General features: G+C 47.7%; 3 protein-coding genes across 19 annotated transcripts in view; 1 reads left to right on the top strand and 2 right to left on the bottom strand.

The window, feature by feature from the left end:
- LOC136013853 (phosphatidylinositol 3,4,5-trisphosphate 3-phosphatase TPTE2-like) overlaps nucleotides 1-1793 on the bottom strand; it is a 19638-nt gene extending 17845 nt beyond the window's left edge. Inside the window, exons 1-2 of one of the 9 annotated variants that reach the window (XM_065678323.1) lie at nucleotides 1713-1793; nucleotides 877-930 (exon numbers count right to left, since the gene is read on the bottom strand). In XM_065678323.1, coding sequence (XP_065534395.1) covers nucleotides 877-890 — 14 coding nt within the window. In that variant the 5' untranslated portion in view covers nucleotides 891-930; nucleotides 1713-1793. Of the gene's footprint in view, nucleotides 1-840; nucleotides 931-1155; nucleotides 1518-1712 lie in introns of those variants that run through there. The other 8 variants (XM_065678317.1, XM_065678319.1, XM_065678320.1 and 5 more) reach the window with 8 other exon arrangements.
- Nucleotides 1706-17987, top strand: LOC136013854 (fibrinogen-like protein 1). 9 transcript variants are annotated; one of them, XM_065678325.1, is made up of 10 exons: nucleotides 4702-6214; nucleotides 6830-6966; nucleotides 9302-9360; nucleotides 10322-10403; nucleotides 10784-10994; nucleotides 12066-12225; nucleotides 13750-13847; nucleotides 13925-14013; nucleotides 14770-14960; nucleotides 16723-17987. In XM_065678325.1, exons 4-10 carry the CDS (start codon nucleotides 10332-10334, stop codon nucleotides 16910-16912), a joined length of 1011 nt encoding a protein of 336 aa, XP_065534397.1. In that variant the 5' UTR covers nucleotides 4702-6214; nucleotides 6830-6966; nucleotides 9302-9360; nucleotides 10322-10331; the 3' UTR covers nucleotides 16913-17987. The 9 variants fall into 9 exon arrangements, 6 of the variants coding, with proteins under 6 accessions (XP_065534397.1, XP_065534398.1, XP_065534402.1 ...); XM_065678326.1 differs by lacking the exons at nucleotides 4702-6214; nucleotides 6830-6966 and adding an exon at nucleotides 6974-7205; XM_065678330.1 differs by lacking the exons at nucleotides 4702-6214; nucleotides 6830-6966 and adding an exon at nucleotides 8071-8089.
- Nucleotides 17744-22927, bottom strand: part of THSD1 (thrombospondin type 1 domain containing 1) — a 30673-nt gene continuing 25489 nt past the window's right edge. The window contains exon 5 of the mRNA XM_065678314.1: nucleotides 17744-22927. Coding sequence (XP_065534386.1) covers nucleotides 21552-22927 — 1376 coding nt within the window. The 3' untranslated portion in view covers nucleotides 17744-21551.

Below are 22927 nucleotides of genomic sequence, written 5' to 3'. Positions count from 1 at the left end.
TCTCAGCTATTCTTATGGGATAGTTACTTGGGAGGTTCTACTCAATGAGTAGCTGCTACAGCTAGTTTCCTGCAAGTCACTTGCTTATCCTTATAGACATATGAAGTGCACCAAAAGCCACCTTCTTATCCTCTACTGTGATTAAAACAAGAATGAACAACATTAGTGGTTCGGGTTAGGAAGCCAATCTTTAACACAAAAGAAAACAGGAGCAAAGTCCAAGCATGCTGCTTCCATTGTGCTCTCACACAAGAATTCAGTCCTAGATAATGCTTTCCTCAGTGGGAGTTTGTTTTGCTAAGCACTCCACATCTACTTGTTGTCCAAGCTGGAACAAGCTCTCCACCACAAGCTACTATATCCAGTCTTTGACAAGCAGGTGGAAGACAAAAAAAGATATATTAGAATAACTTGTTTCTACCCCACGCACTCTCCATCAAAGCATAAGCTTTTCTGACTGTTCACAGCTAAAGGGAACTTCAGACTTGAGGCTTCCAGGAGGAGCAGAACAAGAGCATCTTGCGCTACAAGAGACCTTAACAGTGTTTCTGGATGCTAGAAGTGAGTGAGCTTCAGTCCCATGAGCTTCTTAAATCAGGGCTGGGTGCTCTGTACTTTTTAACTACTTCCAGAAGTCAATCAGAGCAGAGTATTTCTCTCAAAGACAGGACTCCTCTCAAACAACAGCATTGGGGTGGGAGAACATAAACACTATAAGCTATATAAACCTCAAGCACTCCATCATTATTTTTGTTACATTTAAAGAAACTCTAGGTAGGGGACCACACACAGCATACCTCAATCCCAAACCCACACACTGGTACAGTTCATTTCACTCACCCGGATGCTTCTGTCAGCTCTGCCCCTTGTTCATACCTCACAACTGTCATTTTCCCTGTTGTTGCTCTGCTGGTCTTAAGAGACACACATCTAGTTAAAGGGGGATCAGTACAAGAAACAGTAAACACCACAATCCTACAGCACAGTCATGTTACCTGCAGACTTTGCTTAATTTTCAACTATTCCCTCCACCCCAGTTGGCAAAGCAGTCTTTCTCTATGAGGTTACTGAGAATCAGCACACTAAGTAGTACGATGAAGGGCTTTTTTACTGTACCTAAATACCACAGTGATAACTTTAAAACAGCATCTTTACCTCACTAGGAGCCATCTCTCACTGTTTCAAGCTATGAGACACGGCAGAGCCGCAGCTGGCACCTCCGAGAAAGGCGCAGCTCCAGCCGGCTCCGCCAAGCGCGGGTCCAGAAGCCCCCGCACACATCAGCGCCCCGGGAGGGAGGCCCGCACTCGGCCCGAACGCTTCCCCCCTCGCCGGGCGGCAGTCCTTTCTCGGGCACGGCCTCACAGCCCCAGGGCGGGGAGCGGCTCTCACTGCGGCGGGTGCTGGTCCCACCCCAGAGCGGGGCCGGCACCGCCTAGCCGGCAGCACCGCTCCGCTCCCGGCGGAGGCCCCACAGGCCGGGCCCCGGCCCATCGGCTACCGCACGGAGCCTACGGCTCCACAGTGGGGCAGCCCGCGGAGCCCCAGCCCGCCGGAGCCCGCTCTCCCCTCACCTCTGCGCGGCGCGGCTCAAAGTCGATCCCGGGCCCCCGCCCCCGGCGCTCCGCGCACCCAGCGGAAAGTTGCGCTAAACTTCCTGCGGGCTGCTCCCCGACCCTCCCGCCTCCGCCGGGCCGCACAGCCCCACTCACCCGCCGAGGCCAGGCCGAGAAGCGGAGAGCGAACGTAGCCAAAGCCCTACCGGGCTGCGGCTAAATGGCCGAGCGGCGCTGCGCGGCTGCACCTGGGCCGGGGCCGGGCCCCCCGCTGCCGTGGCGACGGCCGCCGCCGCGCCTCGCACCGGCCGGCACCTCTCATCGCGCAGCACCTGGTGTCTCCCCGGGCCAGCAGCCAGGCCAGGGCCTGCCTACACTCCCCTCCGGGGTCCCGCCGGCCCCGGCCCGCACAGGCCCGCGGGAGCGAGCGGCCGCCAGCCCGCCGGCCATGGCCGCGGCGGCCGCCCCTCCCGAGCCTCCGCCGGTCGGGCGCTGTCAGCTTTGCTGCCGCGCCTTGATGATGCTTAATGCGTGTCCCGTGGCGTGGCGGCGGTCGGGACAGCGCGGTGCGGGTGGGCTGCGGGTCAGTCCGGCCACCACGGCGTGTGACAGCGACTGCTCCATCCGGGGCAGACACCTAACACTGGGCATCGATGTCTGCAGAATGGGGCCCTGCGGGACACATCACGGCTTCACGCCTTCCTCATCGCCTGTCAACAGCCAAGTGACAAGCAAGCCCCGAGCAGGACCATCACAGAGGGCTGCTGCTGCTGGGGCCACGACCGCGCTGGAAAGGTTTTCCGCTGAACGGTCGGCAGCAGAGGGAGCTCAAAGCGAGCTTTTGGCGGCTGCTGCCGAGGCTGCTGGAGCTTGGATTGGGGTAGGTACGGTTCACCGGTGGCAGGAGCCTTTCCGGCTGCCCGTCGCCCAAAAGAAAGAAAATCTTTGAGATGAATGATGAGAATAGGGAGCATTTGGGGGCAGCAGACTAAACAGAACGGCCATACTGGAGACGACTGTAGGAGCACAGAAGTCTCGTTTCCCCTGTCCTGGGCTCTGAAAGCACCAAGGTGTGAAAGCAGTTCGGAAATCGAAGCCGACTTTTCACAGAACAACTTATAACAAGAAGTCACAGGAGGGGCTGGAGGCCAGTTTAGACTGAATGCCAGGGCTGTAAATGAGCCAGCTTGCTAGAGGCTACACTTAGAAAGGAAAACCAGTTCTTCCCATTATTCATCAAACAGAGAGATGCTGCATTGCCAGTGATAACACTGTAACTGTGCCTTTCATGTTGCTAATCTTACAGCATTGGTGATGCTGAGCAGATTTGCCAGCTGGTTACTCTATTTTCTTAAAACGCTAACTTCTGGACTCGACTAAAATAAAAACACCACCTTTTTTTTTAAGTAATAAAACCAAATTTCGAGCTCTCAGGTGGTGGAGAAAAGCATAGGACAAGATCCAAGCTTCATAAAGCTAAAAATAAAAGGAAAGCATTGAAAATATTCTGGTTTTTTGTTTGTTTCGTGTTTGTGTTTTTTTTTATTCAAGACTTATCAGTCATTTTCATTATGTTTTGCTGGTTAACTCATGATACTGACATTTAAAGAGCCATCAGAATCTAGTTCTGATCCCTTGATAATTATTCATCAGTGTGAAGTAGCAGAATTGTCAACAAAATGCAGAAGAGATTGAAATGTTCAGTAAGTAATCCAGTTATGTACTGGATAGAGAGTAGGATGAAGTATGCATATCTCAGAGGGGTGATGAACATACTTTACATTCCAAAAATAACAGAGAGGGTGGTAAACAGAATCTCTTTGCTTGACAGGTTTTAAAATTGATAGGTATGGCTCATTTATATCTGAAACTCTTAAGAGAAATAGCCAAGAAAAACAGTTTTGTTTTTATTAACTCTTGGGATAGCATAAATATGCAGATAAGTGGGGAGGGGAAATCAATTTTCTGCCAATATTAAAAGCAGGGAGGTCAGATGACCTGATGCTGGTGGATCTGTCATCTTGGCTTTGCTCCCAGCCGAAATGAGAGCAGAGTAGACAGAAGTTTCAACTAATAAAGTATTAAAGAGTCTTAGTAATCACAATAATTAAAGCCAATCATCATGGGATTAGGAAAAATGATTCCTATCAAACTGATTTATATTTCTAAACCAAGACTACAAGTTTTACTGACAAAAGTATTTTGTTGCTTCTGTAAGCAACTGTCTGGCTAGAAAATCACTTTGATTAAAGAGGTAGAAGAATATAAACTCAATTTGGTTCATATTGGTGAAAACCCAGCACACTAGTCTTAAAATAGCTAAAAGGGGAACCATCCGTAAGCAATTTTCTTTTCAGAGAGGTTCTGCAGGGATTGGGTGTTGTCTTACGGTGCTTAATGTTGTGTTGATTTCTGTTGTTTTGTTTAAAACCATGCCCTCACTAAAATCCCATGTGATGAAGTTTGCAGCTGACACAGCAGTTGGAAAAGTGGTCAGTCAGAAGAACAGCTGCATAGCACTGGGTAAATTGTAACATCTGGTGAGTTCAGATGAGCGAGCGACGTGCTTTTCTATAACGCCCACTGTCAGTCTCAGAACAAAGGACCTCAGGATGGTGCTTTTCAGCCCTTGGTACCTAAAGGACCATGCAACAGCTTTTAAAAAATCATCGGTCAACTTACAGTCCCATTAACTGTCACTGCAAGGCACCTGCCACCTGCACTGCGTATGTGTGTCCCTGTCAAACAGCTTGCAAGCACTTCTGGACTAACTCCTCATGTTGTGAATCACAATCATCCTGACTGCAGGCAGGACAGGCCTGGAGCATCAGCGACTGTTATGAAGACAGGTAACTCTGAAAAATCCTGGGGTAGTGGTGAGGAGCAGCCAGACGTAGATGACTGTGAGATGTGGCTCTGTGTCAAAAGGAGTAACAAGATCCTTTGGTCCACAGACAGGAAAGATGTTGGGTTGGAAACACTGCTTGATCTCTTTACTTGGCTCCTGTCTGCTCTCAGGTCTCCAGTCCTGGTAACCACAATTCCAGAAGAAAGAGAGAAGAATCATTGTGTGAGTTAAAAGGCTATGAAGTGCACTCAAAGCTGCCTGTCTTCTGAAAAAAAAAAAAAAGACGAGGAGTGCCTTAATCACAGTTGGTCAGGGCTGGATCTCAGAAAAGGTCGAGGTGCCCCAAAAGGGGCGTAAGCAGTCTTAAAGCTTTGCAATTTAGATCTAGAAAGATACTTTCTCAGCAGCTGCCTAACTTTAGAGACAATTAAATTGATCAAACATCACTCTGTTGGGCTGCAGAGATCCTTCAGGACCTGCAGTTCTGCTCCTGTGCATGCCCTGGACTGTCCTGGCCACAAATCTTGCCTGCTAGTCTCCTCCTTAGGCAGGATTGGGATCCCGAATCTAGGTAGAAGAGTACTGCAGTCCCGGGAGGCCCTCAACAAGCCTAGTGAGACCACCTCCACTACACCCTGCCAAACACCACCCACATCTCACAGTACCTCTATGTATGTGTTCTGCATTTAACAACCCTGAATGGAATCACCTCAGGACAAAAGCTTGGGTTTGCCCTCCCTCTCCATGCCAGCCAAGTGCCCTGCCGCTAGTGCTCTTCCCTTGGGATGTGCTTGTGCCATAGTGCCCAGCCTTGCCGAGGATAAGCTCCATGTAACCCCTTGCTCCACGACCCTGCTGGCTTCCCCCCTGCAGCCAAAGCAGGTAACCAAGGTTTGGGTTACCAGCTGGGGCAGGCACAGAGCTTGGACCTAGCCTTGAGCAGGAAAAAGACATTGGGCAGCAGCGGGCTCCTCCCCTTTGCAGAGTAGAGCATCATGAGATTAAAGAGCTGCAGGATGAGACTTGGCAGATTCAGATTTAAGGCAGAAAACAATAATAATTAATAATGTGGGTGATTAAGCAGTGGAAGAGCATGCTAAGGTGATGGCTGTTTTTTAAGCACTGAATATTTTGCATCAGAATATCTTTTTCTCAAAGAGATGCTCTCATTCAAATGGGACTGAATTAGGTCAGGGAGTTCTCTGACCTGAGGTAGGTAGAAGATCATGCAGATAATCCACATACTCCCTCTGGTCTTGTGACTAATTCCCTTTGGTTTTCCTGATGTAAGTGAGATCCAGGGGACCTGTGCTTGCCCTCAGGATCTTCCAAACTCATTACGTTTGTTGTGTCAACCCATTAGATACTCACAGGCTGCATGCAGACTCATTAGTTAGACTGAATTATGTCTTTGCTCTTTGAACGTTATCAAAACATTCAGATCTAGCATGTTTCATGGTCTGCCATTGCTCCTTCTTTGTACACACATTTCTGTGGTTACTCCTTGCTAGCAAACCACAGACTTTTAATGCACATATGCTGGTTTCGGTTATTTCGTAGATTGAAACTGTGGTGGCTGATGTCATCCCAATCTTTTACATTTATCTTACTTTTGATGAAACCCTTTATTGTTAGATTTAAAAAATAAATATTTGTTTCAGATCTCATGCATTAACTTTGTCTTAAAAAATTTAGCAGCCAGGTTCCTACAGATGTTTAGTAGCTCATGTATCAAGAGCCTGTGGACCCCTCGTACCTCCAGATCTGCAGTGACTGCAAAGGAGCCCAGCGAGCAGGATGTTCCTGGAAGGTAGGACATGATAGAAAAGTATAAAAACAATGGCAAATGCATAAAGCACCTGGATTCAGTGCAAATGAGCTGTTTTGCTTGGAGCTGGCTCCACTGGCTCCAGGCTACTCTGCATTTTCCTAGACCACAGGTAGGCAGTCAGACTCTTGCTGTGGAAACCTCAGGTCTCTGACTGCTTTGGAGTCTGAAGCAGTCCACCTCATTTAGTCCCTTCTCCTTTTAAGAACAAAAACTGAGGAACTGTTCACGGAATCACCAAATCACTAGGGCTGGGAGGGACCTCTGGAGATCGTTTTGTCCAGTGCCCCTGCCAAGGCAAGGCCACATAGAGCAGGTTACACAGGAACATGGCCAGGTGGGTTTTGAATGTCTCCAGAGAGGGAGACACCACAACCCCCCTGGGCAGCCTGTTCCAGTGCTCTGCCACACTTAACGTAAAGAATTTCTTCCTCATATTGAGGTGAAACTTCTTATGTTTTAGCATATGGCCATTGCTCCTTGTCCCGTCACTGGGCACCGCTGGAAAGAGTCTGGTACTCTCCTGGCACCTGCTTTGAGATATTTATACGCATTAATGAGATCACCCCTCAGTCTGCTCTTCTCTAAATTAAACAGGCGCAGCTCCTGTAATCTCTACTCATACGAGAGATGCTTCAGACCCTTGAACATCCTTGTGGCCCTCCACTGGACCTCTCCAGCAGCTCCTTGTCTTTCTTGTACTGAGGACCTCAGAACTGAACACAGTATTCCAGGTGTGTCTTTGAAGAGTTTTGAGATGCCACCACTGACATCCAGCTGCAGTTCCACTGGGCTCTCAGGGAGTGAATGTCCATCATGTGTCGTGGTCATGGCTTTATCCCAACCCATTCTTTCTGGTGAAGCCCGGTGCTCCGTGACTGAAGGAGTATCAAGAGCTGCTGCAGAGCCACTCTCCTCATTCATATTTATCCATCAGTTTGCATTCTTCCTGTGCTGGCTGTGCATTTAATGTGTGAGTAATAGTTTTTCACAACTGTTATTCAGCACCTACGTACTTTTGCTGGAAGGAGGGTGGAGGAGGGTGGGGAGGTTTTTGGTTAATGAAATTGTTATTATTTGCTGACAAGATCACTGAGTATCTTAAGAGGGAATTTGATCCCCTTCCAAGTAACTGAACAGGAATTTGCACTGCAGAATATGTGTGAAGCGTGTGTATTCCGGGGGAAAAAAAAAGGAGCATTTGTAGTCCCATTGCCTAGGAGGAAACAACACCAATGGTCACACAGCGTCCACATTCTTTATGATGACTTGATTATTTTCGCTCCAGGCCAGTGGAGCAGTACATGAACACACCCTCCTGCTAGACCCACCTCACGTGAACACAGCCTCATGGCAACCCTTCTCTTGTGCTTCAGATGTTCCTAAAGCTTCATCTAGCCTGGGAAAATAAGTTCACTGTGAAGCAGATGTGCAAGAAACACATTCCAGCTGACTGGCTTTTTCACATGCAAACACTGGTGAGGCTCACACTGGTGGAGTCGTAGAGAGTGTGTAAGAGTGCTGCAGATGTCTATGAGAGGCGTTTGAGGAGTCCCTGAAGGAGGGTTGGAATTTGAGTCCTGTTCCTGCAAAGCTGCAGTCACATCACATACACACGTGAGTCCCACCAGGACTGCAGCTCACTGCCCCTCCTACCTAGGGACCTGCAGGACTCCAAGACGTGGGGCCTGGTGCTCCACAGCCATACGGCCCTGCAGGCAGCTGCAAGGCTGACCATGCTTCCCACACCGTGACTCCATTCTGTGGATGGAGTGGCTGCCACTCACAGGACGAGGCCTGTTGCAGATCTCATCTAGGAGCAGGAGGTGCTCATGGGCTGAGGAGGCTGTTGGCCAGGTAGGCAAGAGCATGAACTGGTGCACAGCATCGTAACTGCTGGCTGGCTCCAGCCGGGAAAGAGATGCTGCTGTGGAGGAGCCCAGGTGCGCAATACCCTAGCACCCTGCTGTTGGCTGCAGCCCCTGGCCAAAGGGGCAGAGCAAAGGGTTGAGTTTCATGAGGAAATGTTTCATGCATATAATTTCACAGCTGCCAAACCAGCCTAAAACTGGGTGTAGAGAACAAGTGAGGAGGAAAGCACTGTTTTCATAATCCTTTGGCAGTGAAATGGGTCAGTGTTCTTGTGGGAGAAGAGGAATGCAGTGTTTAAGAAATAAACAGCATAGCTGTGCGTGGTAATAGCTGGACAGTCCTGCTTTCCTGGAGAGTAACACAGAGCTCAACTATGGGCTTATATGCCTTGTCTTTTGTCCCCACAGTCTACCCTCTGAACAGAGCTCTGTAAAGTGGAACATTTCTGCTGTCTTCTTTAAAATAATCTGTAATTCCTTGGCCATAATGCAAAAGGAGGCACCCATCTGTTTGTTTGGGTTTTTTTATTTCTCTCTTTCACAAATGTCCTTGTTTGTGTTAACTAGCAAACCTTATCATCCAGCTCAGAGGAGAGTTACACAACTGCAAACCTCCTGAGACTTCAGTCAAAGAGCAAATCTTGCTTAATACCCCCACATTTGCTTCTTGCTTCAGATTAGCAGCTCCTTTGGCGTTACAGCTGTGCTCTACTTTTACATACAAACCAGAATAAACCGCAAAAGGAATGTTAAACACAAAAGCTGTGTTCTTTCCACCTTGCAGGACTTAGTGAAATGAGCCTGGCTGTATTAAACATGAGATAAAATTCCCACAGGGAGCATTAGTCTGAGTGATTCATACAAACACTGAAAGTAGTCAGTCTTGGTTGAGCTTCCTAGTCAAATAGGTGGGTAATGGCACGCAACCAGCAGAGCCCCTCTCCTTTGGAGAGCACTGCTGGTAGAAACCTCACTGGCAGTTATCCTCACTGGGAAGCAGCAGGATGACTATTGGGTAACAACAGACAACCTGGGCTTTGGGTAACTATCACACAAGGAATTGCAAGTATCTTTTCTGTGCAACTGCCTAGTGCTGTGAGACATTCTTCATCTGCAGCCCTGGCGTGGGCCATCTGAGGAAGAAAATCTCATCAACCTCTAGAGATGCAGCCAGGTTTATGATCACTTTCTTTTGCAGCTGACTTTTAAGGGAGATAATCTTATCAGGAGGAGGTCTGGAGGGAAGGCGAGTTACAGGTATGTGCATTTCACGTGTTGATAAAGGTGTAAATGAAACTGCTTGCTTTCCCTCCGGTCTGTGCTGTCTGGTTTCCAGGAGCCATAGCTCAAACCCATCCTTCCTCTTGGCTTTTTGCCTCCACCCACATGCCCTGTGTGGGGCCCAATTCTGTGCTGTAGCCACCGGCATGGCTGCGTGACGGTGTGGATGAACAGCACCAGCGTCACAGGCTGGGGGGTCCCTGCTGTCACCCTGCACTCTTCTGTGAGCTGAAAAAGTGCCGTGTTCTGGGGCACACACCTGCACGACATCTTTTATAGGTTCCCTCCATGGGGTGCTGCTTCTCTCGGCTCGCTTTGGACCCTGCCTGCCCAGCCCGGCAGATGGCCCCCTGTGGAAGCAGCTTTGCCGGCTCTGGAAGCAGCCCCTAGCCTCAGCAGCCCTGGGGAGGCTAATAGAGCCGTAGCTGAAACAAAGCACATCGCTGCTTAAAGCAAAGAGCTGGGTAGCCAAGTTTTTGCAGCACTTCCAGATGTGCAGCGGGGGAGTCAGTTTTAGCCTATTTTTCAGATTTTTTTAACCCTTTCTGGTTTTTATTGTTTTCTAAAGCACCATACAAACACCCTGCGAACAATCTTCACTGATCACTCGTGCTCAGCTGAACGTTCCCAGTGGCAGCAACTCAGTGTTTTTTCTAGCTGAGGCTCTGTGACGGAAGCCCCATCTGTATGCCGGGGCAGGTTGGCAGCAAGAGATCTCTTCCACTGAAGTCCAGTGACTGTCAGCACACTGCACTGGTGCTTCAGCTTCTCCCAGACACACATCTTTCCCCCGGTTTTGTACTGCCGCTACTTTCAAGCAACCTCTTTAACAATCCTGCAGCATTTTCTGGGGAATTAAACATGATTGTGAAGGGGGATTAAGTTGTGAGAGGAACCAAAGAAACCTCCCGTGCAGCCTGTCAATGCTTCTTTTCAGGTGATAAGAAATGAGTGTGATGATGCCCTGGTTGCTGCTCCTGCTGCTGGTCAGCTTTGGCTCACCCGCACCCAGGTTTTCGGTGCGTATCTTTTACCTAGTGTCTGTACAACCTCTCAATGGTTTATCATTCACAGTCTGTACACAGCCTTTTGAGTTCATTAAAAGGGAGTTGAGACATGCTATTTTTGTCCAAAGTAATTTTCTGTGTATCTGGTCATATTCTGGGATGCTTTGTGCAGCAACAGGGTCATTGTAGAAAAACCCTTTTCCATAGGGTTCAATTCAACAGCCCTTGCTGTGCAAGATTTCTGTATCTTAGAAGACCACCATTGACTCATCTTGATCCACAGGGGCAGTGTGGCATGGTAGGGCCAACAGGAAACAGATACTGCTCTCTCTTGCCTCCTTGTTCCTACCACTGACTGAAGTGTGTGGGGTTTTCTTTTATTTCCTCCATAGGAAAAAGATATCTGCCTCCTAGACAACAATAAATTAAGACAAAGGTCAAAACAGCTTCAAGACTTGCTTTTCTTATACGAACTACAACTGAAGGACATCCTGGAGAACACTTACCATAGAACAAGCAGTGGGCTGTTCTCAGGCAACAGGAGCATGCAGCATAAGACGCTTTTACCCACAACCAGTGGAAATTTGATAGTCTACGACCAAGGTACAGCCTGCAGTAGTGCGTGTGGAAATTTCAGCTCACCATGGTGTTTGTTTCTCCCTGCAGTGCCCCATGTGTCATATTTTATTTCTGATAAAAGTTGTAACATTTTTAAAGTGCGTTGTGTTTTAAAACTGAGATACATGGGAAGAGAAGGGCAGACTGGCCAACAGTGGTGGCCTTGGTACCAACAGACATCCCCTGGGGCCAGAGTGAGTTGGGCAGTTTTAGGCAGCTACCACCCAGGTACAGCCAGACACCTGCAGCTGGGTTTGGGACCCCGGTGCAGAGCTGGACAGGCACCTCTCAGATGCTTGCTGTGAGACCTACTTTAGATATTTAGGGAGAGATGGGTCCTGCTCTTGAAGAGTCTATTTCCCTTGAGCAACCTACTGGAGCTCAGAGCACCTGGCTCAGCTGCAGGCACTGAAACGTATTTGGAGGAGCCCAGCCTCCCCATTGCTCAGTTCCTCCATCACTTCTGTGGTGCAGTAGCAGCTGTGCAGACTCTGTTCTTTGGTGTCACTTTGAGAACTGGAATCATGGCCTGTGACCAAGATTTTGTCCTTCATGGGCATTACATTGAAAGTGTGAAGCAGCGGGGTCCTGAAAGGCACTCTCCCTGTACAGCCCTGGTAGAGCTGGTCACAGGAGCTTAGGCTCTTGTTTTAGAAATTTTAGACCTTGATCAGTCTGCAGCTGAGGTTACCTTCCAAGTGGAAATCAGCTTCCCTGCGAAGTCTTGCTGACAGAGCCAGTCCTGGTCCTGTATCGCTCCTATTCCAAAGCTCCAGCCTGCACTGCAGCCATCTCATGTCTCACTGAAGATTTGGGAATGACTCCCCCAGAGGGCATAGCTCTCAAACCTTGCTGCTCTTTGTCAGGCCCAGCAGTTTGCAACCAACTCTTACCTTACTGAACAATTTGCTTTGGCTCTGCAGGGCTTGCAGATCTACACACAGGCTGGCCAACTGTCCTTGTCTCAGGCAGCCTTTCAACAATGTCTTCTCTTGGCTGCACATACCCCTTTGCTTCCCCCTGCCCCGTTTAACAAGCTTGTACCATTCTGCCCAGATTGCTCTGCTGTGTATGATCGGAAGAACACCAAAAACGGCTACTACCGGATCAGGCCCAGGGCAGACCGAGAGCCGTTCCTGGTGTACTGTGACATGTCCGATGGCGGGGGCTGGACTGTCATCCAGCGGCGCAGTAATGGCAAGGAGAACTTCAACAGGTGGGTGCATCAACAGGGCTCACAGTCACACCTACAGCTTCCACCCCATCCTGCTGCCTGGCAAACCCTCTCTTAGAAGCAGGAGGTGCAAGACTATACTCAGTGATGATAACTCTTTGCATTAGGACAATCTAATGGTATATATAGGTAGTAGGAGGCCATTCTCAAAATGGACCTATAATGCCATGACTTCTCTGTATTTGAGTAAGTGTATATGTGTGTGTATATTGGTTTTATCATTAATGGGGACTGCTGAAGGCTCCAAATGGGCAGGTATCTGCTGCCAGCACACAGACTGATACCTGTTGAATGTATTCTCATATCAGGGTTTTTTGTTCAGCATGGTGTAACATGTTTTCTTATTCAAATAATTCAAAAAGATGCCAGACCACTGGTCCAGACTGTCCTTTCTCTATGCAAAGTCCCAGGGAGGTGACTTTCACCTGGAAATCTCCACAAGGAGAGATGCTCTGGTAGCACAGTTAAGAAGAAATATCATCATGCAGATGAATTCACTATCATAGCACACACAACTTCAGGGCATGTCTGGTGTCTCTTACAGTGAGTACAGTCCATTGCAAAGCAATCTCAACTGGCTTTAAGCTGACTTGCCTAGAGCATGGTAGCTATCTAGCCATGGTAGTTCAGCTGTCAACACAGGTGAAGGGAAAACAACCTGAAGAAAAGCATTGACTAGTATGAAGGTCAGGCAGAAGTGATATCCCCAGTAACATGAGAGAGGGAATAAACATGAGGTTAGTAAAACTGGAAATGATGATACATGGAAGTATACATGAATATTTAAAATAATACATAATACATAAATAACAGAGGAGATTTTAAGAGAATGATGGGGAGAAAGTAACAGCAGGAGATTTCTCTTAGAAAGATGAAGGCAGAGAATGCTGATGAAAAGTATGTATCTTTGAAGGACAAGTTACCACATCCAAATGGTGAACCTGTGAAAAAGCAGAGGTGGGAGTGGTGAATGAATCAAAAGTAGATTTAAATGGAACACGACACAAAACAAACCCAGATATTTTGCTTTTAACTCTATCTATAAGCTTTTGTTTGCAGCTTCTATTCAGTTTCTGATTCTTCACCATACCACACATACATCCAGGAATGCAGCATACTTTACATTGCAACATTCATTTCCAGCCAGGAGTGCATTTCAATTATGACTTGCTGAAGAACAATATCACATGCTTTGCTGAAGACCAGTATGACAGCTGCTGCTTTCCCTCTCCATCTAACTGACAACCTCATTCTGCAAGCACGGCATCTGGCAGTATGAAGGTTTGATCCCAATGTATGTGTGCACAGGTTTAGCAGAAGCTAGCTGCGAGTTGTATTTAATTCTAAGGCAGAGCGACAAATCTCAGCTCAGCTTGCGATGAATCAGATACTTGTAGAAAACAGTGTCTAGAGGCACAGCTGAAGTTTTACTTGTTTCCATAGCCAAGTGTCACAAACTGTCTAGTTCCCTCACATGCTGAAATTGGTATTTGTATCTCACTGCAGGAAATGGGATGACTACAAACTGGGATTTGGGAAATTCCAGGGCAGGAATGATGAATACTGGCTGGGCAATGACCACATCTATGACCTGCTCACTAGAGGTGCAAGTATTTTCCCTCCATAGATTTCTTTCCAATCTGCATGAGATAGTTCTAACATGACATCACTTTGTGTTTAGGAGAGAGCTCATTAAAGATTGACCTGATGGACTGGCATGGGGAAAGACGTTACGCAGTCTATGAAAATTTCCAGCTTGCAAATGAGCAGGTACGAAATGGAGAGCGTGGTGATTTGCTTGTTTCGTCTGTGAGGGTGGGGCATCTGCACATGAAGCATCAGACTGCAGTATCAGGGTTGTAATTGCAGCTCTGCGAAACTCACCTGCTTTGGTTCCCTGGGATTCCTGGTTGGGCTGGCTGACGAACAGCCCTGGGAGCAGGGACATAAGCCTGGGACTTCTTCCTCCCACTGCTGAGTGCCCAAGCCAAGATCCAAGACAGGGTCATGTGCATGTGCTCTCTTACCATCTCTCTACTGCAGGGCACAGGGATTCCCACAGGCGTTTGCCTCCAGCCTCATGGTTAGGAGTCTTCTGTGAGGGAGGAGTTACAGGTTTGCAACCCTGCAAGGAAACTGAACCTGGTTCTCCTACATCCTAGGAGTTATTCTAGCTGAACAACTGATCAGTTTGTGAAGGCAACTGCTTGGCATGGTTTCCTACCAAGTTGCTCTTGATGAGCTAGGAAGAGCCTTCCAGTATGTTTAGTTTTCAAACAGCTGTCAAAAGATAATAAATCCTGAAGCCCTTTGTAGCAGCAGCAGTAATCAGCAATCCCTTCTAGAAGTTTAAATCCTGCCTTGAGCTATACTAGGATCACTGAAGCACAGGACCAGAAGTCACCCTTGCCTTCAACAGTCATGCCTTTCACAGTGGATACAATGGCCAGAGCAAATTTGATCCCAGAAATGGGAGGAAGGGCAGAAAGAGCTGGTATCAAAGACATATTTCACATACTATTGCAGGACAATTACAGGTTATGGTTTGGCACCTATTCTGGTAATGCTGGCGACGCTCTGTCTGGTGGGAGCAATTTTGAAGATCAGTGGTCAGCCTCTCACAGAGGGATGCAGTTCACCACATCTGACAAGGATCATGATCGATTCCTGGCAGGCAACTGTGCATCTGAGAACAAGGGCGGCTGGTGGTTTAACAGGTAAGGAGAGTAGTCGATTCCTTTTGGATGCATAGGGTGTGGGTGCAGCCAAGAGGACTTGCCAGCCTTACGCAGCTGGAGGTTGCTGTGTGATCTTGCCATCTCACACAACCAAACCTAAGATGTTGACACCTACAGATTCTCAAGGGAAAGCAATCTGCTTCTTTCATTATGAAGGAAAGCAGGTAAGTTGCTTTCACTGTAAGAAACTGGGCCACAGGTTAGTTGCATTGATTTTCAGAAAAAAGGTCAGAATAAATGTTGGAGAAATTCCAGGTTGGGCAGAGAAGAGATTCAGAGCAGCCCTGCGGAGAAGGACTTGGGGGTGCTGGTCGATGAGAAAATGAACATGAGGCGGCTTCAGTGTGCGCTCGCAGCCCAGAAAGCCAACCGTATCCTGGGCTGCATCAAAAGGAGCGTGACCAGCAGGTCGAAGGAGGTGATCCTGCCCCTCCACTCTGCTCTCGTGAGACCTCACCTGGAGTATTGTGTGCAGTTCTGGTGTCCTCAACATAAAAAGGACATGGAACTGTTGGAACAAGTCCAGAGGAGGGCCACGAGGATGATCAGGGGACTGGAGCACCTCGGTATGAAGACAGGCTGAGGAAGTTGGGGCTGTTCAGCCTGGAGAAGGCTGCATGGAGACCTCATAGCAGCCTTCCAGTATCTGAAGGGGGCCTACAGGGATGCTGGGGAGGGAATCTTCATTAGGGACTGTAGTGACAGGACAAGGGGTAACGGGTTAAAACTTAAACAGGGGAAGTGTAGATTGGATATAAGGAAGAAGTTCTTTACTGTGAGGCTGGTGAGGCACTGGAATAGGTTGCCCAGGGAAGTTGTGAATGCTCCATCCCTGGTGGTGTTCAAGGCCAGGCTGGATGAAGCCTTGTGTGGCATGGTTTAGTGTGAGGTGTCCCTGCTCATGGCAGTGGGGTTGGAACTAGATGATCTTAAGGTTCTTTCCAACCCTAACTATTCTATGATTCTATAAATGCATATGGAGGAATGATCTAGAAGGGAAAGAGCCCCATTAAAATTCCTTAAGGTGCTTTGGGTCATATCCCAAGAAAGAAACTCTGGTCACTGCAAGGTGAAGTTTGTACATAGGACACTATTGGGGAGCATGTCTAGGAAATGAGCTACCCTTTAAGAATCCTGGTGATGTATTCGCTAGTTGGGCACACCCCACACATTGACAGACAGGGACTTGGGCTGATCAGTCCTGGGAGCATGGACACACTGTGCTCAGTTTTTCTCTGCTTTAGGGCAGGATGTGCCTCTTCTTTGACTGCCTCTCATCACATACAACTTGAAAACAGTGGAGCTACAAAAATGTGTATCAATAGTGGGATTTACCTTTATCAAAAGACATCTACATTTTTAGGTGCCAATACATAGCTGCCTACACTTCAGCTAGAGCCTACCAAATGGCCCTCCACCTCTCTGTTTAGGCAGCTGGATCCTGGTTAATAGACTTGAAGGAGTCAACATGTTGAATTATCTGAGCAATGCAGGTGTCTGCTTGGGATGACCCACATACTTCTCTGTGTTCCACGAAATGCATTAACCAGATCTCCATAGGCTACTGTAGGAGTTTAGATAACCAGTTCAGTACAGACATATCTAGGTGTCTGAATCTGTCAACAAATCCCACCCTGGTATTTCTAAGTCTAGGTTGTGTGAAAATTGTACTTCACTGGAATGGTGCAGTATCTTCCCACACTAAACTTCATCTTTTTTCCCTCTCCTACATCATTACAAGGTGCCATGCTGTGAACCTCAATGGCCGGTACTACAGAACGGGAAGGTACAATGGATCCCATGATGATGGCTTGGTTTGGTCTACATGGCGTGGGGTGTGGTACTCTCTAAAATACTCTGCCATGAAAATCAGGGCTCCATTCTTTGTTGACAGTGAGAGTGGAGATGGTGAGAACAGTCAGGGCAGCTGAAACCTGCTGCTTTGGAAAGAAGTACAGGCTGAAGGGAATTGTACAAGTTAACAGCCAGCCCTCTGCTCCTGCCAACCAACAAGCCTGCACTGCGAAAACTGGAGTTGCTGAAGCTAACATTGTGAGTTGTTTGAGCACAGCCAGACAATAATTTGACAGAAAACATATGGATCTAGTCATGGAATAAATGCAGCAATTTTCAGCACTCATTGGAGAGTGTTTCAGAAAAGCTCTCTGGACCTTGAATGATTAAGAATGTCCTTTCAGCTACCTGTACTCTTGAAGGGCCCAATCCTTCCATCAGTGCTTCAGTTACGAGAACATAAGAAACAACAAGGTGATGGTGAACTGAACTTCATCTGGTCTACCTACATTAATTGATCAGGAGAATGTTTCAACAGCTGTATTTACGGTCCCCAACTGCCACACTTCCATTGCAGAACACTCCTGGAGAGTGTGAAGCCAAGGCAGTGACATGCTACAACTGCTGATGTGAATCCAGACTAAGGCTACTTCAAAGTAAATCCCCACAACACGGACAGCGTGGGCACTGGGTTTGGTTGCCAAGTGCTTCGCGCTGCAGATCCACTTCTGCAGCACACCGCGACGTATTAATGCAAATACAATGCTGCCAATCAGATTTAAGTCCCAGATTAAAATGAGGCAGATTTTGCTGAATTTAAAACACACTCATGATTCATTTGTACGTTTTCGTGCAATTTACCACTAACTTTGAGTTAGTGAAGGGGAATGTGAAAGTGGAAAGTGGCTGAACCATAGGGCCCCCTGCTTTCCATGTATCAGTGGAGTGAAATGAAAAAGCAACACAAATTGGGTACTGAAGATTTATTTTCCACACGGTTTTACTAACAACAGTTACAATGAACAGGAATATCAGCTTGATGCAAATCAGTTACCTACCATGTGGTAAAATGAGCCTATTTCTTTTTCTGAATTACTTTTTTTTAAAAAACTGATTGTTCTTTTCCATTTACTTGCTTTTAGATCCATACATATTGCAATTTGTATTATATATCCATAGAGGGTGAAATAAAACCATCTGAGTAGGTCTTAACACTTTGTATCTCATTTTCAACAGTAGGAACTTGAACAGAAATTTGGATTAAAATCTTGAGAAAGCTCATAATATGAGAAACGCTTTCTTTTGGTGTTGGCTCCGGTGCTTTTACACCTGCTGTCCTGGCCAGCTCAGAGTCTCTGCAAGGTAAGTTTAATTTCCAGGGCTCAAGTTGTCCTGGAGACAATGCAGAGACATGTGAAGGTTCAGTATCAAAACTTGGTTTGGTTCCTCTGCTTTAGGAAAAGGTAAACTCTGTTCTCACTTCTTCTTAGAGATCCCAGTGGTTGCAGACGTGAACACTGGAGAGCAACGGGCCGTGATCCTAAAACCTTCTTCCCACATACCCACACGGAGCAAAACTTGCACCTCCCTCTCTGAAATGAGGTTGCTCTTGTGAAGAAAGGGCTGTGAACGATTTACTTTTTGATCACTGCTTCTATATTTTATACTATGGTAAAATCTTAGTGCAAGGTTGTAACTGCATGTTAGGAACATGAGGAATCCCTCTGTACATGTTACAGGCATGTGGCCACTGATGCAGTGCTGAGGGCAGCAAGAACAATCTTTGTCTAGGCAGAGAAGTATGAGTGAAATAAATTAATGCCTTCTGGCAGATGATACTCAATCCTGCTCTTCGGTAGAGGGGCTATGGAAGCAGCATATAGACTGCAGACCGGTGATGCATGATTCTGCATGCTGGAAATCAACTACAGCACCAAAGAGACAGTATTAGTGGTTTGACAGTTCATTGAGCAGCCAATAACCCATCTGATAATGGAGCTATCAATAATGGAGATACCAAGCTGAAAATAAAGTCAACAGGGCTGAGACAGATAACTGCTACCCAGTCCAGCTCCTCCGTGAAGGAGCAGTGAGCAGTCTAGAGTACAGAGCTTGTTTCCCTCTGTGTCAATACAGAGAGGCAGGCATTATAGTTGGGCTGCCTTCAGCCAGCATCAATACGTTATGGTGCTTTTTTCTCTAAGAGAAGGAAAAAGAGATAAAAGGGGCCCAGACCTGACAAGCTGGGAGGAAAGGGGTCTGCCTTGCTGCCTTAGGTGTAAGATGCACCTAAGTACATGCAATGCATTACAGTAGCTGTTCTGAATGCAGCCCAACACTAAGACAAGGTTGCAGGAAGCAGCATCTGGCTTGGAACAATGCTTCCCATCCTCTGCCCTCCTGTGGTGCAGGGAACCCCCTCAGAGACACAGGTCACAGGGCTTTGTGCAAGACCCCGCAACTCCCACAGCAAACCCCAGGAAGTGTTTCAGAACCCCCTTTATCTCAGTAGGCAGGGTAAAATGCCACTAGCTAGTACTTATTTGATCTGAGGGCTACCGCCAGGCTCACATCACTCCCACTGAAGGTTAGGGGAATGCTTGCTCAGTGTGGCTGTGCTGTACACTTGATCTCCCTTTTCTCCAAGGTCTCCCGTGCTGAGAGGGCTCACCAAATCTGTAAACAGATATTGTAGCCCTGCTGACACCTCACTGCTTCAGGGCGAATGTGCTTCACATGGCAGGCTTTACTTTAGTACAGGGGTGGTAAGTAATCTGAGCAGCAATTGCTTCAGAGGTCTGATTTCCAGCTTATTTAAGTCACTTTGAAGACTTGTTACATTTGATTAGCTTTGGATAACTCTTCAAGTGTGGACATGCTCTCAAATGCTTTAAACAGCATTTCAAGCTGACAGCTTATGGCAATGCAGAGCAGGTACTAACACCACACTGTGCCAAAGGGCTGAATGTCGACAATGCAGTGTGCTAGCCCAGCTCCTGGGAAAGAGGGAGCTCACAGCACCCTGCGAGTCAGACCCAGCGCTGCAGCAGCAGCTGCAAAACATTACCCATCAGAAAGGCCATTCAGACAGCAGGGTTTGACTCCGGCAGCCAAATGCTGCAAGCTTTGCTCCTCTGAGGCTGTCACAGCAAGACCATCACTGTGTGCCTGCCAGGTTACCTCAGCATGATTTGGACACTTCAGTGGGGTGCTGTCGGTAACTGGCTAACACACAGTGATGCTGCTCTTCCTTTAAAACTGTTGTTGGTGTGGAGAAAAAAAACAGAAGTGTGGGGTTGGGAAATCTATCCTTCTGCTCAGAAAGGCAGTTTTGAGAAAGACAGCAGCCTACTGCCAGAGAACTGAGCACATGGTAAGTGTTCTTCACACTCACAGGGGGGTTAAAGGCCCACATCGGGTTGGGCTCCTTCTAGGAGAATTAAGACAGTCCTCTGCCCGAACCTACCTTCTCTCATTCCATCCTCCATGGGCAGCATCTTGTCTTTTCTTGGTTTTGCCCAGTTGCATTTCCCTGGTCTTTGCAAACTCCCTGAAGAGATGGTTATCCTAACAAACAGCAAGCAAAGTCTCTGAGTCATTCTCGCTGGCCCGAGCTCTGTCTCTGTTGTTAACTGGGGTTTCAACCCAGCTCTGAATACTTGCAGCAGTGTGTAATTGTCAATTTGTGATCTCTGGTTTTAAAGCCCGACAAAATCAAACACCCAAAGTAGCTTTTGTGCTTCGCCATAGGATTCTCCGGGAAGCACCAGATGCTGTCAAGCCAGTTTTAGTTTCTGCTCACAAACCAGGTATTCATGAAATGAATTTGTTGTTCGCAGGTTTTGCTCATAATTTATTCTGAGCTTGCTGTAGCAGTATTATTGTCAATGTATTTACATTCTGAAAAGTTTAATAAAGGCAAAGATGCTTATGGAAAGGGTGGGTGATTCAACTGTTCTCTCACTGTCTTTTAGAGGTGCTTAGATGGCTGCAAGTAACATTTCTGTGAGGACTCAAATCTGATCATCCATTTTCTTTGCCCTCCCAGTAGCATGCTTCTTCTACTCACTTCCTGCATGTGTCTGTACATCACTGATTTTGTAGTATAAATATTGACAGAAGGAAAGTATCAAAACCTTGAAGGGTGAGAAGTGCCCCCTCAGTTTTAAATTCACTCCAAGTATTCAGCATCAATTGTTTGCACTTTCATGCAAGCAGCTAAAATAAACACCACCATATGACTTACTTGAGCAATTGCGATGAATCGGCACACTTCAGTAATGACTACCATAAAAGTTATGGAAATTGCTCGCAACTTGAGGTCTGTGTTTTCTAAATGGGCAAGGATTCACCAATTAGGATAGATGGTTGAGGATACTGGACAATGGATGCTTTAGGGCATTATTATCTACTAGTACATGGTCCACAAGGTGAGAAAGGCCAGATCAGTGGCATCCGTCACATATGATGCACAAAACATGACTGCTTTATGCAATAAAAACTATTGGCTATGTCTGTGTCATGCCTCCACTAACACGTGCTTTCCCAGGGTATTTTGTGTGAACTGTACACACATACATACAAAAAATAATGATATGGAAGCACTTTCCAGTAATTAGAAAGGAATGTGTTCCCACAGGCCAGACTTGGGGCATAATTTCCTCGCTGCTCTGCATGGGGGTAACACAATTCCCACTGCTCCTTCCCCCACAAGCCAACAGATCCTGCAGATCCTCTCCCGCTCATGCCCCCTCCTGCAGGGCCGCAATGAGTCTCTCAGATCACCAGCTTCTCGATGCTTAAAGTACTTGTTTCATCCTCTTCATTGGAGCCAAAATACCCAGGGAGGTCGATCATCTGCTGCTCTGCCTCCGTTAAGCCAAAAGTAGTATTATCATAAAAGGCAAACTCAGGATCCAAGGGGAAGCTCTGGCACTTGTCCCTTCGGTACTGGGCAGGGCTTACACTTGGGACTCTCTGGGAATTATCCTTGCCAGCTGAGCCTGTTTCCTTCCGCCACATGCCTCTGGGGTTAGGTGAAGGGCCCCACTTGCTTCGGCTGGGCTCAGGCTTATCAGCTGCCTTCTCCTGACCGGCAGGCTGGCGGTCAGTGACCAAGTCCAGCTTCTTCACCGGGGGCCCTGCCCTGTGGTGGCACTTTGTGCCATGGCCCTGCAGTTCATATCCTGGCGCAGCGCTGTGGGGCTGATCCAGTTTTTCACCAGTTGGATTAGTGTTCCTTGATTTTGGCCGCATCCTGTCCTCCAAACCCTGGTCCCATGTCCTGGTCCTGGAGTTGTAGAGAGGAGTCTGCCGGGGGGTGAGGGTGGACATGCTTCTCTCTCTGAAAGGCCTGGCCTTTTTAGTCTCATGGAAACTGGCTGTTCTTCTGAACTGTGGGTTTCTGTGGCAGCCCCTCTCAGGCAAGTCTCCTCTGTTATCCTGGTGCTTGAAATGAGCTCTTCTTACCAAGGTTTGGGTAGGGCTCACTGCCGCATTGGCCTGTGAGAATGGAAAATCCAGCCTAGGGTGAGAGCCTTCCCCCAGGAATTTGGGCTGACTGGCTGGCTGCTCCAGAAACGGAGATTTGATCCTAAATTTGTTTGCTGCTGCCTCCTCTTGGTTTTCTCCGCTCAGCGGAAGCATCGTGGTGGCACCAACAACCGTGTCCGTGAGGGGATTCTGAGAGACATGGTACACCTTGGTGGTCTCAGTCAGGCCTTTCTTCTTCATCTCTTTCAGCTGCTGCTGTGCCAAGCGGTAGCTGAAGATCGGAGGGATAATTTTTTGGGCGTTTGGCTGGAAGTTCTCACTTCCGGAGGCATCATCTTCTTGGGCAAACTGGAGGCTTCGCCTGTAGGTCAGAGGAATGTTAACAGGGGCATCCCCTCCTTCAGCAAAGCTGTCCCGCTGCTTGTTGCCTTGGCAGATGTTCTCCTCGTCAGAGCTCTTCCGAAAGCCAGGGGAATGGACGGAGTTTCGGCGCACGGCGGTGCTGCACTTCTGAGCTCTGCAGAGCTTCCTCCAGAGGGTGATGAGAACAGTGGCAAAGATGATGAACAAGCACAGGGAGATACCTGTGATGGTCACTATGTTATTTGCTTTCTGGTCCTCTCCTGGCTGGACAGAAGGTGGGGTGGGAGGCTTCATAG

Source organism: Lathamus discolor, chromosome 4 (genome assembly GCF_037157495.1).
Source record: "Lathamus discolor isolate bLatDis1 chromosome 4, bLatDis1.hap1, whole genome shotgun sequence".
In the NCBI taxonomy this organism is placed as follows: domain Eukaryota; kingdom Metazoa; phylum Chordata; class Aves; order Psittaciformes; family Psittacidae; genus Lathamus; species Lathamus discolor.
Note: the sequence above shows the minus strand (reverse complement) of the source record. Positions and strands in the feature narration are given on the sequence as shown.

Bases quoted from the DNA above. Each gene is read 5' to 3' on its own strand.
- LOC136013854 (XM_065678325.1), top strand. From the start codon at position 10,332: ATGAGTGTGATGATGCCCTGGTTGCTGCTCCTGCTGCTGGTCAGCTTT. The intron at 10,404-10,783 runs GTGCGTATCTTT...TTTCCTCCATAG, and splicing joins CACCCGCACCCAGGTTTTCG to GAAAAAGATATCTGCCTCCT. The intron at 10,995-12,065 runs GTACAGCCTGCA...CATTCTGCCCAG, and splicing joins TTTGATAGTCTACGACCAAG to ATTGCTCTGCTGTGTATGAT.